The sequence below is a fragment of the Emiliania huxleyi genome (assembly GCF_000372725.1).
Source record: "Emiliania huxleyi CCMP1516 unplaced genomic scaffold EMIHUscaffold_46, whole genome shotgun sequence".
In the NCBI taxonomy this organism is placed as follows: domain Eukaryota; phylum Haptophyta; order Isochrysidales; family Noelaerhabdaceae; genus Emiliania; species Emiliania huxleyi.
In genome coordinates this window covers 206,776-219,392 of record NW_005198537.1, presented here as the reverse complement: position 1 = coordinate 219,392, position 12,617 = coordinate 206,776, and the positions used below count along the sequence as shown (strand labels likewise).

Here is a 12,617-nt window from a genome sequence, read left to right as displayed (position 1 = left end):
TGGGGCCCGCGCCTCCCATAAAATCACAACACAGCCCAGGGAGCGCCCCCCCCCCTGGTGGGTACCCCCCCCCCATATCTACAAAAACCCCCCATTTTTGGGGAGGGGGGGCCGGTCCCCCCCCCCCAGCAGCAGTGTTCTGCTGCTGGGGGGGTCAGACCCCCCCCCCCCCCCCTAGCAGCAGGGATGACTTTAGATGTGCAGGGGGGGTACCGAGCAGTGTGTGCGGCGCTCCCAGGCATGTTGTGCGAGTATATGGGACACGATGTCTCAAATATGAGGGGTTTTGACTCCTACCGGCTCCTGACGCTATCCCTGGCAGCTCTAATGACCAGGATCAGTAGTGCTATGATAGAGGGTGCCCATACTAGCGAAGGAGCTGCCACACTCGCCCGGAACGTCCCCTTCTGGGGCCGGTTCTGCAGCCCGCGAGAGCCGACAGCGGGGCCGTGCCGCGGGTGCCTACTGCCGAGTGCCACAAACACTGCGCCGTCCCGCCATCACCTACAGGCTGTCTTGTGTGATGGTTGGGATGTCCAAACGCCACCATCTTGGCTCTTGCGACCTCAAACCCGCAAGCTGTATGGGTGGTCCTGACGTCGACAGACGCCCGAGGACCATGGTGAAGCTGAGCCGGAACGCGTCGACAGGTCTCGTCTGAGCCCGTGGCGGTCGCCGGCTGAGTCGCTGTGCACGGGCCGGTACCTCAGGCGTCACCTCCGCAGCCTCAGGTCTCACACTCCATCACCTCCGACGGGACGCCTTCGATGGCACGCTCGGCGGCGAGTTTGTTGCAGCCCCACAGCGAGCGCGGCGTCGAGCCTAATCGGTCTGGTCGGTCGGCCGCACTCCCTGGGTGCCAGGGAGTGCGGCCGACACGCGAGCGGTGCTTCCTGGCAGCGCGCGCCAGCTGTGGGGCTGCAACAAACTCGAGACACGCTTTTTGGGACATTTTCGACGCTTTTGTCCCATATACTCGCACAACATGCCCCCAATCCGAGGCCACAAAGAATACGCGTGCACGGAGTTGCTCGCGTTTTTCCATCTTGCATCTCTCCGTCGCTGCGTCTCGCGCAATCTTGTGTTTTTCAGAGAGTGAGAGACGCAGACAGGTCAGCTCTAGACACGCGGTCCCCCACCGCACTGCGCACAGCCACAGAGCGCACAGGGGGCGACACCGCAGCTCCCCGCCGAACGCGACTCGAACCGACAATGGGCCCATTCCCACGCCTCCTCGCCGCTGCGGCTGCAGTCGATGGTGCGAGCTCACTTGAATGATTTGATCGCATCCCTGATCTTCTCCTCGGACGCGCCGGAGAACTCATGCACCTTGGCGCCAGACTTGTAGAACTGGAAGGTCGGCATGGACGAGATGCCGCAGTCCGAAGCCACCTCGTCGTTCTCGTCGACGTCGACCTTGACGAAGACGACGTCGGGCATCTCATCGGCCAGCGCGGCGAAGACGGGCGCGATCCTCTGGCACGGGCCGCACCACGACGCGGTGAAGTCGACAACCACGAGCTTGTCGCCCGCGTCTGCGAGCGCCTTGTCAAACTCAGCCTTGGTGTCAAGCATTGCCACGCCGCCGCGCAGGCGGAGGACCAGGTGCAGGGTCGACTCCTTCTGGATGTTGTAGTCCGAGAGGGTGCGGCCGTCCTCGAGCTGCTTGCCCGCGAAGATCAGGCGCTGCTGGTCGGGCGGGATGCCCTCCTTGTCCTGGATCTTGGCCTTGACGTTGTCGATCGAGTCGGACGGCTCGACCTCGAGCGTGATGGTCTTGCCTGAGCGCAAGGGGCGGATTGGGCGTTCGTCGGCCGTCGGCGCGCTGCACGATCGCGCGCAAGGAAGGGCGGCGGCGGGAGCGCGGCGCCCGGGCGCGAGGCGCACCCGTCAGCGTCTTGACGAAGATCTGCATGCCGCCGCGCAGGCGGAGGACCAGGTGCAGGGTCGACTCCTTCTGGATGTTGTAGTCCGAGAGGGTGCGGCCGTCCTCGAGCTGCTTGCCCGCGAAGATCAGGCGCTGCTGGTCGGGCGGGATGCCCTCCTTGTCCTGGATCTTGGCCTTGACGTTGTCGATCGAGTCGGACGGCTCGACCTCGAGCGTGATGGTCTTGCCGGTCAGCGTCTTGACGAAGATCTGCATGGCTGTCCTGCGGTGCGTGGCGGCGGCGCCCGGGTGATTAACGCGAAACGCAGAGAGCGCGAGGGTCCGCCAGGGGCGTGGGCGTTGTTGCGCGGGCGGAGGCGGCGGGGGCGGCGCGAGAGGGTCGCCGGGTGGGGCGTGCGGGGGCGGGAGGGGGGCCGGGTTGGAAGCTGTGTGTGCCAGCTCCAGACCTGTGGAGTGCTCGATCTGTCCTAGACTCGGCGCCTCTAGACTCGCGAAAAGAAACAGTGAGCGGCCGCAGGGGCAGAGTGAGCGACCGTCTAGCCCTGCTAACAACGCCCAAACCCCCAAAACCGGAGATGGAAAAAAGAAAACGCGCGACAAGACCCTAGTCAACGCCGCCGCAGCAATGCCTCGCCGGCCGCCCACCACGCGCGCCAGGAAGCTGCTGCACGCCGTCACGACCACGGTCACCGGCTCGCGCCTCACCGTCGAGGACGACGGCGGGCTCCGCACGCTCGCGCTCAACGGCCACTGCCAGTCAGAGGTTCGGTTGCTCGCCGACGGGACACTCTCCCTGGCCCAGCCGCTCGAGCTGGTGCAGGCGATGAGCCTGCTGAGCCTGGCCTGGCTGGGCCTCGGCCCGTGCTCGGCCTCGCCGCGCGTGCTGCTTCTCGGCCTCGGCGGCGGCAGCATCGCCCGCGTGCTCTGCGCCGCGGAGGCTGCGTGCCACGTGCACTCGGTCGACATCGATCCGGAGGTAATCACGGCGGCGGCCAAGTACTTTGGCCTGGCCCTCGGTGAGTCACGCTGCACCGCGGAGCCGGGCGACAGCGCGGCCGTGCTGCGCCGCGAGCGCGAGCGCGCCGAGGCGGACGGCGGCGGCGAGGCGACGCGCCGGCCGTTTGACGTCGTCATCCTCGACGCGTTCGACGCCAACGGCCTCTGCCGGAGCACGCAGGAGGGCTCGACGCTGGACGACGCCAAGGCCATCCTCGGCCCGCGGGGCCTCCTGCTCGTCAACCTGCACACGGGCGACAGGGAGGACCCAGACTACTACGTCTGCCGGCGGCTGCTCCGGAGGCTCGCCGCGCGCTTCGGGTGCGTCTACACGCTCGAGTGCGAGAGCACGCAGAACCTGATCGCCGTCTGCCACGACGGCGAAATGCGCGAGCTCGACGAGTGGCACGCGCAGCTGCTGGACGCGGTGCGCTCGCGGCCAGAGGCGCGCGCTGCGTGCGGCGCGTTCGGGCTCGAGGCCGCCATGGAGCGCTTCCACTTTGTGGGAGGGCGCGACGAGCCGCTCTCCGAGGACGACGACGAGGCGCGCCAGAGGGAGGCGAGGGTCATGAGCGGAGGGCTGCGGCCGTATGGCTACGGGGTGGTTGGGAGAGGTGAAAAATAAAAAATAAAAATAAAACGGGCACGCCAAACGAGGGGTGGGAGAAGGACAGGGTCCCCACCTGCACGAGCAGGATCTTGTAAGGACGATCAGGGACACAGGGGAACGGGAGAGGTGACGGCTGATTGCCGAACAGCACGGATTTCTTGTGGCGACATCCACGGATTTCTTGAGACAGTCTCGCCACCGCCACCGCGCGTTCAGAGGTGCCGTGGTAGGTACCGTGGCGGGATGTGCCGGCAGATCCTCGCGTCTCCGACGACCGGCCAACTATAACAGCCGCGATGCGCTCGGCGGCCCTGCTGGCCGAGCGTGGGCGCGCAGCCGGAAGTGAGGGTCGGGGCGGCCATCTGGATGGCGCGCTGCCCGGCGGGCAGGGGTGTTGGGCGGGGGAGCGCGTCGATTGGGCGGCAGCGCGCACCTACATGGCCTGGCCAGCGTCGCGCACGAGAGCGAAAGCGAGGCCTGGAGAGGCGCTTCAAGCCAGGGGGGCCTCTTCACAGGGCCTCGGTTGGCGAGACTGAGAGCCCTCTGGCACCCCGCGCCGCCTTGCTAGTCACCCAGGTTAGTCAGGGGCGATTCAGACCCCGCCACTCACCGTCGCGGCTTGACGTCGGGTTATGCAAGCCACCGCCCGACAGTGGCTCCTCTTCTCTCCTCCTCCACCGCAGTCGTGGGGCTTTGCCGCCTCGCCGCCTCCGCCGCCGGCTGGCATTGCAACTCTCTCGGCTGCCGCCGCTGAGTGGGGCTTTGGTTTTGGTGGGGCAGTGCGGTCGCCGCCGCCCCCGTCGCGGTCCGATCCTTTTGCGACTCCGTCGCCGCCGCCGCGCTCCTGGGGGTTCCATGTACGGCCGCCGCCTCCGCCGATCTCACAAGACCACCCTCTCTGCAGCGACCACTGTTTCCACGCGAAGAATGGCGTGTGCGACGACGGCGGGAGCGGTGCGACGCTGGCCCTCTGCGACTACGGCGAGGATTGCGGCGATTGCGGCAAGCGCTACCTGCCGCCGCCGCCGCCGCCGCCCAATCCGCCGCCACCTTTGCCGGCGCCGCCTCCGCCTCCGCCGCCACCACCACTGCCACCGCCGCCCTCGCCCTCGCCGACTCCGCTTCCGCCGCCTCCGCCGATGCCGCCTCCACCGCCGCCGCCCTCACCGCCGCCGCCGCCGCCGATGCCGCCACCACCGATGCCGCCGCCCCCGCCCTCTCCAGCGCCGCCGCTCCCACCTCCGCCGCCTCCGCCAAATCCGCCGCCGCCCGCGCCGCCGCCGCCTGCTCCGCCTCCGCCCGCGCCGCCGCCGCCTGCTCCGCCTCCGCCCAACCCCCCGCCGCCATCAAGCCCGCCCCCTCCGCCGCCACCGCACGTGCCAGAGGGGTTTCCAAACATGCCACCACCGCCTCCGCCACCGCCGCCAATGCCGCCGCCGCCGCCGTTGCCGCCGCCGCCGTTGCCGCCGCCGCCATTGCCGCCGCCGCCGTTGCCGCCGCCGCCGCCGCCGCCGCCGCCGCCGCTGCCTCCGCCACTGCCACCGCCGCCACCGCCACCGCCACCGAAGCAGCAGCAGCTCTCGCAGCCGCAGCCTCTGTCGCCCTCTCCGACAGCCGCGTGGCACCGGCCGCCGCCAACGGCAACAGCAATGCCGCCGCCGCCGCCGCCGACGCCGCTGCTTTATCTCCACTTTGAGATGACGGTTGCCGCCTCCGCCTCGGAGCTTCAGGGCGACAGGCAGCAGGCACTGCGGCGGGCCATCGCCGAGGCGTGCGGCGTGGCATCCGACCACGTGGCGCTGGTCGTGCAAGCCGCCGCGCGCCGCTTGAGCGACGCCGAGGAGGGCCTCGGCGAGGAGGGCGAGGAGCAGGAGGGGCTGGGCGGCGGAGCGCACCCTGCCGGCGCAGCGGCGCAGACGGCGCGCGTCCGCCTCCGCGTCGACGTGCGCGTGCCGAGCGGCTCGACGTACAAAGCCGTCGCCGCAGCCTTTGCCCGCAGCCTCGGCTCTGCCGATGCGGCGTCGCGCCTCCTCGGGGTCGCCGTCGTCGAGATCAGCAAGCCGACCACGCGGCGCGTCGAGCCCTCGCCCCCGCATGCCGGCACGCACGGCCTGGGCGCGCCGCCGCCCGTCGCGCTGGCCGCGTCCGCCCTCCTCCTGCTCGTCGCGCTCGCCGCGCTCGGCCGTCTCGCCGCCGGTCCGCGCTGCGCAAAGGCGCGTCCGCGCGAGCTCTCCGCGGCGCTGTCTCGCCATTCTCACGAGCCCCGCCACGCGTCGTCGCAGCAGTCGCCGCGGGCGCGGGGAGAGGTCTCGGGCTACCTCGGCCCGCTGCAGTACGGGGTGGGCGGCGCGCCGCTCGACGGCGACAGCGAGGACAAGGACGAGGACAAGGACGAGGCGGAGCTCGAGCTGCAGAGGTGGCGCGCGCCTCTCACGCCGAGCGAGACAGCACTCAGCACGGCACGGCCAGACTCGCTCGCCGCCTGCCTTCCGACCCCCCCCCCCCCCGGGGCCTCTTCGCCTCCCAGGGGCCAGCCCAACCGGGCGACCGCCGCGATGCAGTGGCTCACCGCCGCGGGCGCGGCGGCGGGCGCGAGGCTGTCGGCGGCTCTCTCGCGGGAAGGCTCGCGGGAAGGCGCGGCCGGCGAGGTGGAGAATGAGGGACGGGCGGGCAGCTCCGCGGGAAGCTCGGTGGGCGGGCTTCCCACCTCCAGTCTCACAGTCTCGCGGCTGTTTGGGCGGCCCAACTCAGTCGACCGGAGCGCGCCGCCGCCCGCGCCGTCGCCGCCTCCCGGCCCTAAGCGGTGGGCGGCCTTCATCTCGCACTACAAGGTGGAGGCGGCGATGGAGGCTCGCTTCCTGCAGACGGAGCTCGAGGTGCGGCGGAGCGAGAGAGGAGAGAAGGAGGGAGGGAGGGGCGGTGCACATCGCCTCCTCACGCCCGGCCGCACGCACAGGTGCTTCTCGGCCGCAAGTGCTTCCTCGACAGCGACGATTTGCGCGACCTGCGGCTGCTGCAGCAGGCCCGCCCACGCCCCTCGACTGCACCCCACCCCCTCCCCCGCCTCAGCCTCACCCGGGGGCTGTCGGAGAGCAAGATCACCAGGCCCGCCCATCCCCCGCGGCGCGGCGGCACTCTGCCCACGCGCGCCGCCGCTGTGGCCTAGGCCGTCCGCGAGTCGGAGGTGCTGCTGCTGGTCCAGTCCGAGTCGGTGCTCACGCGGCCGTACTGCCTGCTCGAGATGGTGACTGCCATCGAGGCGAGGGTGCCCATCGTCGGCGTCAACCTCGCCGGCAAGCCGCAGGCGTACGACTTTGCCAACGCCGCCAACTACCTCTCGTGAGACCTCCGGCCCTGTCGAGACATCGCCGCCACGCATCCTCTCGCACGACCCACGCCAAACTCCATAGGTCGCTCGACAAGACGCTGGACGCGTCGAACCCGGGCGCCGCCGGCGTGCTGCGCCGCGCAAACGTGGAGCTGCGGTACGCCGCGCGCCTCCTCTCGTGCACGATCCCTGAGGTCATCTCGATCAGCTTCAACCCTTCCTCCTCGCGCAACATGCTCGCCGCCTCCATCGCCGACGTCGCCGCCGCAATCGAGGCGGCCGTCCCGTGCCAGGTGCCCAGCGCGAGCGAGTGGGAAAAGTGGGAGCTCGAGTCGGCCGCGAGCAGCGCGGCGCGCAGCACGGAGACGCCCGACATGCGGCGCCGGATGTGGCCCCCGTCGCTCTGGAACGGGTCGGCGTCGCGGCTGGTCTGACGGGGAGAGGCCGGCAGGCTGAAATAATTTGTCGCACGCGAAAATACTCAACTCTCAAGTCGCACGAAACAACTTCATTTAAGTCGCTGCGTAGATCGATCAGCTACTCTGGTGCCCTAGCTCGTGTGTCGTGATCGGGGGTTACACAACCCCTCACACGGTCGTTTGCATGTACATAGAGCCGTATGTTGCGATCCGTCACGATTGCGTTTTGGGTTAGTATTTAATTGGCCAAACCACAGGTTTCGTCCGGGCCACCGCAAATTTTGATCAGGCATCAGCAAATTTCGAGGGGCGGCCGCAAATTTTGAGGTAGATTTTGATTGTCAAAACGCGTCCGTCTTGCCGCAGGATAGAGCATATAGGCGGCGAACACCCACACACGACATCCCACCACTCAACAGGACGCGTTCACCTCCCCAGACACGGCTCTAACGCGCGGGCGCACAGAGGCGTCCTCGCTCAGGCCATCGCATTGCGCTCCCCCGCGACCGACCGCGCGCACCTCCCGGCTCTGGCGCCGATCATTTCTAGCGCAGGCGGCCGCCGGATGACGCAGCTGCTTTGATGGCGAGCATGAACGGCCTGCGTTCCTGCTCGAAGACCCGTCTCAGAGGCCCATCTGGTGCCTACTTGTCCTCCTTCTTGGCCAGGTTGAGCGCGCGACAGGCCCGCGACAATGCCTTGGCCCGCGCAATGTGCTCTTCGCGCGCCGCCCGGTCCGCCGAGTCGACCGCAGGGGACCGAGCCCGGTAGTGGCCACCGGAAACGGACTATACGCAGCACCCGCGCTCGTAAGAGGTGGCTGGCGCCCTGAGGCGGCATTTGGTGGCGTGGGGAGTGCGGAACGCTACTGGCGGCGTGACAGGGCCTCTCTCGGCCGCGTGTGCCGCCCATCGGCACGCGGGTGCGCAGACATCGCGACTCCTGCGCGACTCTCCCGCTCGCTCGACCCTTTTGCCGCGAGAGGGCGTGTAAGAGGTGGCTGGCGCCCTGAGGGTGAGGCGGCATTTGGTGGCGTGGGGAGTGCGGAACGCTACTGGCGGCGTGACAGGGCCTCTCTCGGCTGCGTGTGCCACCCATCGGCACGCGGGTGCGCAGACATCGCGACTCTGCCCGCTCGCTCGACCCTTTTGCCGCGAGAGGGCGCCGGCCGCGTGTAAGAGGTGGCTGGCGCCCTGAGGCGGCATTTGGTGGCGTGGGGAGTGCGGAACGCTACTGGCGGCGTGACAGGGCCTCTCTCGGCTGCGTGTGCCACCCATCGGCACGCGGGTGCGCAGACATCGCGACTCTCCCGCTCGCTCGACCCTTTTGCCGCGAGAGGGCGCCGGCCGCATGTAAGAGGTGGCTGGCGCCCTGAGGCGGCATTTGGTGGGGTGCGGTCGGCGTGCGGGGCTGAGTCTTACTCGTCATCGCTGGGGCCAGATCCCAGCGCAGAACTCTGCAACGCTGGCATATAGACACAACAAGACTAACCCTAACCCTAACCCTAACCCTAACCCTAGCCCGAACCCTAACCCTAACCCTAACCCTAACCCTAGGTCAGCGTGTGGGGCTGAGTCTTACTCGTCGGCGCTGGGGCCAGACCTCAGCGCAGAACCCTGCAACGCTGGCATATACAGACACAACGAGACTAATTTTAACCCTAACCCAACCCTAACCCTAACCCTAACCCTAACCCTAACCCGAACCCCTAACCGCCCTAACCCACCCCCCAACTCCACACCGCAAATTTCGGTCAGTGGTGAGGCGCAGTTCAGAGCTGTCGATGGCGCGATGCCGCACTTGGTCCCACATTGGTGACACGAGACCACCAAGTTTGCCGGTCCAAGAGAGAGGCACCGGCGCTGTCCTGAGAAGGTGCGTGGTCCCTCTTGACTGCCCATGCGCGCGAGGCTGTGTAGGCATAGCCTCGAGAGTGCCACCAGCCAATCCGAGGCGACGCGCATTGCGCCAGAAGCGTGCACACGTTGGAAGGACACCTTCCTATCTAGATACTGACCGTACGATCAGGTCGTCACTGAATGCTTGATACTAAGGCCGCGAGCTATGCAGGTGATCAATTGTGCAGCATGGCACGGTCAGCAGCGCCGACAGGCTGTCGCAAGGCGTGATAGCATGGCCGCTACGCCGAAGGAAACAAGTAAACAATCGCGCAAAAAAGAAAAAAATCCAAAAAATCGGCGCCTGCGGCGGGCTGGGGGACCCCAGCTCCCCCACGCATGGGTACCCCCTAGGGCCCTCGCCTCCCCCCAGAGCCCGCGGCGCACCGGCCACCGCCGCACACCACGCCACACCATGAGTCTGCATCCATGACGGCCATGACGTGACGACACCCACCACCAATCCACCAAACATCCAGACTGCCGCACCGATAACATGAGACCGTACCACGACTGCAGACACAACATAAACAACTCTCTCTCTCAGACACACGTGTATAGAAGAGAGACAACTCTCACGTGTAACACCCCCCACGATTCCTCGGCGACATGAGCCCCGGAGCCTGTCGCTAAAGCCGCTAGAAAATCGATTTGCAAATCGGCAGCGCTCTCCTCCTCCGCCTTGGCCGCCGCCTCGGTAGCGCGCTGCGATTTGCATTTCGCTCGAGAGATGCTTGGTCGGGCTGATGTGACGGGCTGCGTCGAGGCCATGCGCGGAGCCTTCCCGGGCATGCCCGAGCGCACCCTGGCGCAGTTCAGCGCCGATTGGCGGTACGACTTCAAGCGGCGCGCTCGCGAGTAGCATCTCCCTCCTACTAGGGCCGCACACCGCACACCGAGCTCTGTGCCGGCCTGTGTTAGCACACGGCCACTTCTGTGCCGGCCGGTAGGTCGGAGGCGGCGCTGATCGCGAGCCTGAAATGGCGAGAAGAGACGCTCCCGAGGGCTCCGGGCCCCGAGGGCAGCGACGGTGCCACTGCTGCGGCGCGCCTCTTCACCCACCGCGGCTTTGACCACGCTGGCCGCGCCGTCTTTCTTTACCACGGCTCGCGCTTCGCACCCAAGAAGTGGTCCGCCGACGCCGTCATGCTCGGCGTCGTGCACACCCTCGAGGCTGGCTTCGCCGCAGCCGATGCGAGGGACCCTGACAACGACGGCGCAACAACGCGCAGCCGCCGCTCTTTTGGCCTCTCTCCACAGCACCCTCTCGCTCTCGTAGGCACTGCGGTCATCATCCTGTACCTCGACCGCGGCTCCAAGCTGGACATGGACCTCGCCAAGCGGTTCGGTCGCACCATCGGCGCGCACTACCCGGGCCGCGCGCACAAGGCGCTCATCTACCCGGGCACGCTCGCGCCCACAGGCTGAGGCCGGCGGCGTAGGTCTCTCTTACGGCTGTAGCTGTGAGCAGGCACGCCTCTCGCGTCGCGGCTCTGGGCGGTGGCCAAGCTCTTCTTCTCGTCGGAGGTGCGCGAGATGGTGCTCCTCGTCAAGGAGAAGAGGGAGGGGAGGGCCACATTCGCAACCTACCTGCCCGAGGAGACGCTCGCGCTGCTCGGTGCCGCCTCCTCTCCGCCTCCGCCGCCCGTGAGAAGCTGAACACACACACCCTCCTCTACTTCTTCTCCCCGCCCCCTTCCGCCAGGTATCGATGCTTGGCATAACGCGCCGTGGGCCGCGCCAGAGGCAGTGCCGCTGCCGGCGGGCAGGCAAGCCGTCGACGCCACCGCCACCGCCACCGCCACCGCCACCGCCATCGTCGACGCCACCGACCCCGGGCGAGAGCCGCGGCCGCTGGCGAGTGCCGCTGCCGGCGCTAGCGAGAGCCCCGGCGAGCGGCAGCCGGTAGGGCCGGAAGGGGCGGAGGCGGCGGAGGAGGCTGCGGCGGCGGTGGCCGGCGGCGAGGAAGGGACTGCCACCAGCGGTGCCTGCCCGAGGGTGTCTCTCCAGTCCCCCGACTCGCCCGACGCGCCGCCGCCGGCCGAGATCAGCTGTGTCGTGGCGCAGGGTGCGCTCGAGGGCGCGGCGAGCGCGGCAGGGCAGCGTGGAGGAGGGCAGCGTGGAGGAGGGCAGCGTGGAGAGGAGGCTTCTTCTCTCGGCTGGCGGTGCGACATCACCGGCGCGCACTTCGCGACCTTCGAGGAGGCGGACGCGTGCGAGAGACGGAGCCGGCTCGCCTGGTTCAGGCGCGCACCCATGCTGCACCCAAGCGTCCTCCTCTCCCACAACTCCGTCCCCAGACCCTTTTGATCTCGGTGCGCCAGGTTCGCGACGGGGCGCGAGCTAGTCGATCTCGCGCGAGAGCTGGTCACCACGCCTGCGGAGGCGGAGGAGGTGGAGGCGCTGCGAGCCAGGGTCCAGGCGCGCGGGTACCGCGTCTCTAGGAGGGAGGAGGGGGAGGAGAGGCTACGGGGCCTATTGGGACAGCAGAGGGCAGAGGGAGGAGGGCCTGCCACCGCTGATGCTGCGTATGCTCCCCCCCGCCCACTGCCCTGCCCCGCGCCACAGGCGAGGCGCGTCATCGAGGCGCTCCGCGAGCGGCTGCAGCAGCGCCGCAGAGAGCCGGGCCAGGTCGTCGAGGCGCTTCGCGGGCGGCAGGAGGAGCTGCGCAGAGAGCAGAAGCCGGCCCGCCGCAGCAGCAGCCTCGGCAGCGCGGAAGGCAGCGAGCTGGAGGTGGTGGCGCCGCCCCGCGCGACCAAGCCGCCCGACAGGCTGCACAAGCTCGGCTTTGACAACAACGTCCGCTCGAGACCAGCCGAGACCAGCCGCCTCTCGGTGGCGGGAGAGTGAGCGGCGCCTCTTCACACCTCCGGCCGTGAACAGGTGCTCGAGATCACAGACTCGGTGACGGGCAAGAGCCACCGGGTGGATGCGCGCACGGGCCTCGTCATCGGGTGAGGAGGCCCGTCGGGTGTGTGGGTGTGTGCCTCGGGCGGACTCGCCGCCCGTGGGCGCCCAGCCCTTAGGAGACGGTACTCGCGACCCGCGATCTAGAGATCTAGAGGAGGGGAGGCGGAGAGGGCGAGGGGGCGCGGCTCAGCGCTAAAGCCGTAGAGGCGGGAGAACGCGCTGGGCGCGACGCGGGGGGCGAAGGGCGCGCGCCTTTGTCCTTGTGCCATTGCAAGCTCGCAGTGCGTACGCGTGTGAGAGCTGTATTTGGCGGGATGGCTCGTCTCTCCGCAAACGCGCCACACGAGAACCGCACACACCACACTCTCTACGTCAGTATCTGAGGAGACAGTGTTCTGTGTATTCAGTGCGCCGAGCTCTATTTATCGTTGTGTATATTAATCAATTATGACCCCAACTGCCCTATATTAATCAATTATGACCCCAACCGAACTGCCCCTGCCCTGCCCTGCCCTGTGCCCTGCACCGTATGCTGCCCTGTCCGCACATACACTTGCCGCACAACTGC

General features: G+C 68.3%; 5 protein-coding genes across 5 annotated transcripts; 3 read left to right on the top strand and 2 right to left on the bottom strand.

Annotated features, from left to right (window-relative positions):
• Positions 1-1,048: 1,048 nt before the first annotated feature.
• On the bottom strand, positions 1,049-2,361 carry EMIHUDRAFT_436615 (hypothetical protein). The gene is made up of 2 exons (XM_005768338.1): positions 1,888-2,361; positions 1,049-1,781 (listed from the first exon to the last, which is right to left on the bottom strand). The coding sequence occupies exons 1-2, from the start codon at positions 2,141-2,143 to the stop codon at positions 1,267-1,269; spliced, it is 771 nt and encodes a 256-aa protein (XP_005768395.1). The 5' UTR covers positions 2,144-2,361; the 3' UTR covers positions 1,049-1,266.
• Positions 2,362-2,513: 152 nt separating this feature from the next.
• EMIHUDRAFT_210920 (spermidine synthase) lies at positions 2,514-3,624 on the top strand (the record flags this gene model as incomplete). Its single annotated transcript, XM_005768337.1, has 2 exons — positions 2,514-3,485; positions 3,580-3,624. 2 exons carry the CDS (start codon positions 2,514-2,516, stop codon positions 3,622-3,624), a joined length of 1,017 nt encoding a protein of 338 aa, XP_005768394.1.
• Positions 3,625-4,126: 502 nt separating this feature from the next.
• Positions 4,127-7,312, top strand: EMIHUDRAFT_451583 (hypothetical protein; the record flags this gene model as incomplete). Its single annotated transcript, XM_005768336.1, has 7 exons — positions 4,127-4,351; positions 5,225-5,910; positions 6,208-6,244; positions 6,326-6,370; positions 6,451-6,516; positions 6,661-6,833; positions 6,905-7,312. The coding sequence occupies 7 exons, from the start codon at positions 4,127-4,129 to the stop codon at positions 7,254-7,256; spliced, it is 1,584 nt and encodes a 527-aa protein (XP_005768393.1). The 3' UTR covers positions 7,257-7,312.
• A 573-nt stretch (positions 7,313-7,885) lies between these two features.
• EMIHUDRAFT_210918 (hypothetical protein) lies at positions 7,886-8,361 on the bottom strand (the record flags this gene model as incomplete). The annotated part of the gene is made up of 3 exons (XM_005768335.1): positions 7,886-8,029; positions 8,210-8,249; positions 8,336-8,361. The coding sequence occupies 3 exons, from the start codon at positions 8,359-8,361 to the stop codon at positions 7,886-7,888; spliced, it is 210 nt and encodes a 69-aa protein (XP_005768392.1).
• A 2,059-nt stretch (positions 8,362-10,420) lies between these two features.
• Positions 10,421-11,346, top strand: EMIHUDRAFT_421858 (hypothetical protein; the record flags this gene model as incomplete). Its single annotated transcript, XM_005768334.1, has 3 exons — positions 10,421-10,544; positions 10,611-10,757; positions 10,845-11,346. Coding segments are annotated over exons 1-3 (726 nt in total), but the record flags the coding sequence as incomplete, so codon positions are not given.
• Between the last annotated feature and the right edge of the window lie 1,271 nt (positions 11,347-12,617).

Coding starts and splice junctions, on each gene's coding strand:
- EMIHUDRAFT_436615 (XM_005768338.1), bottom strand. CDS start 2,143: ATGCAGATCTTCGTCAAGACGCTGACCGGCAAGACCATCACGCTCGAG. Junction 1,782..1,887: donor CTTCGTCAAGACGCTGACGG/GTGCGCCTCGCG, acceptor CCTTGCGCTCAG/GCAAGACCATCACGCTCGAG.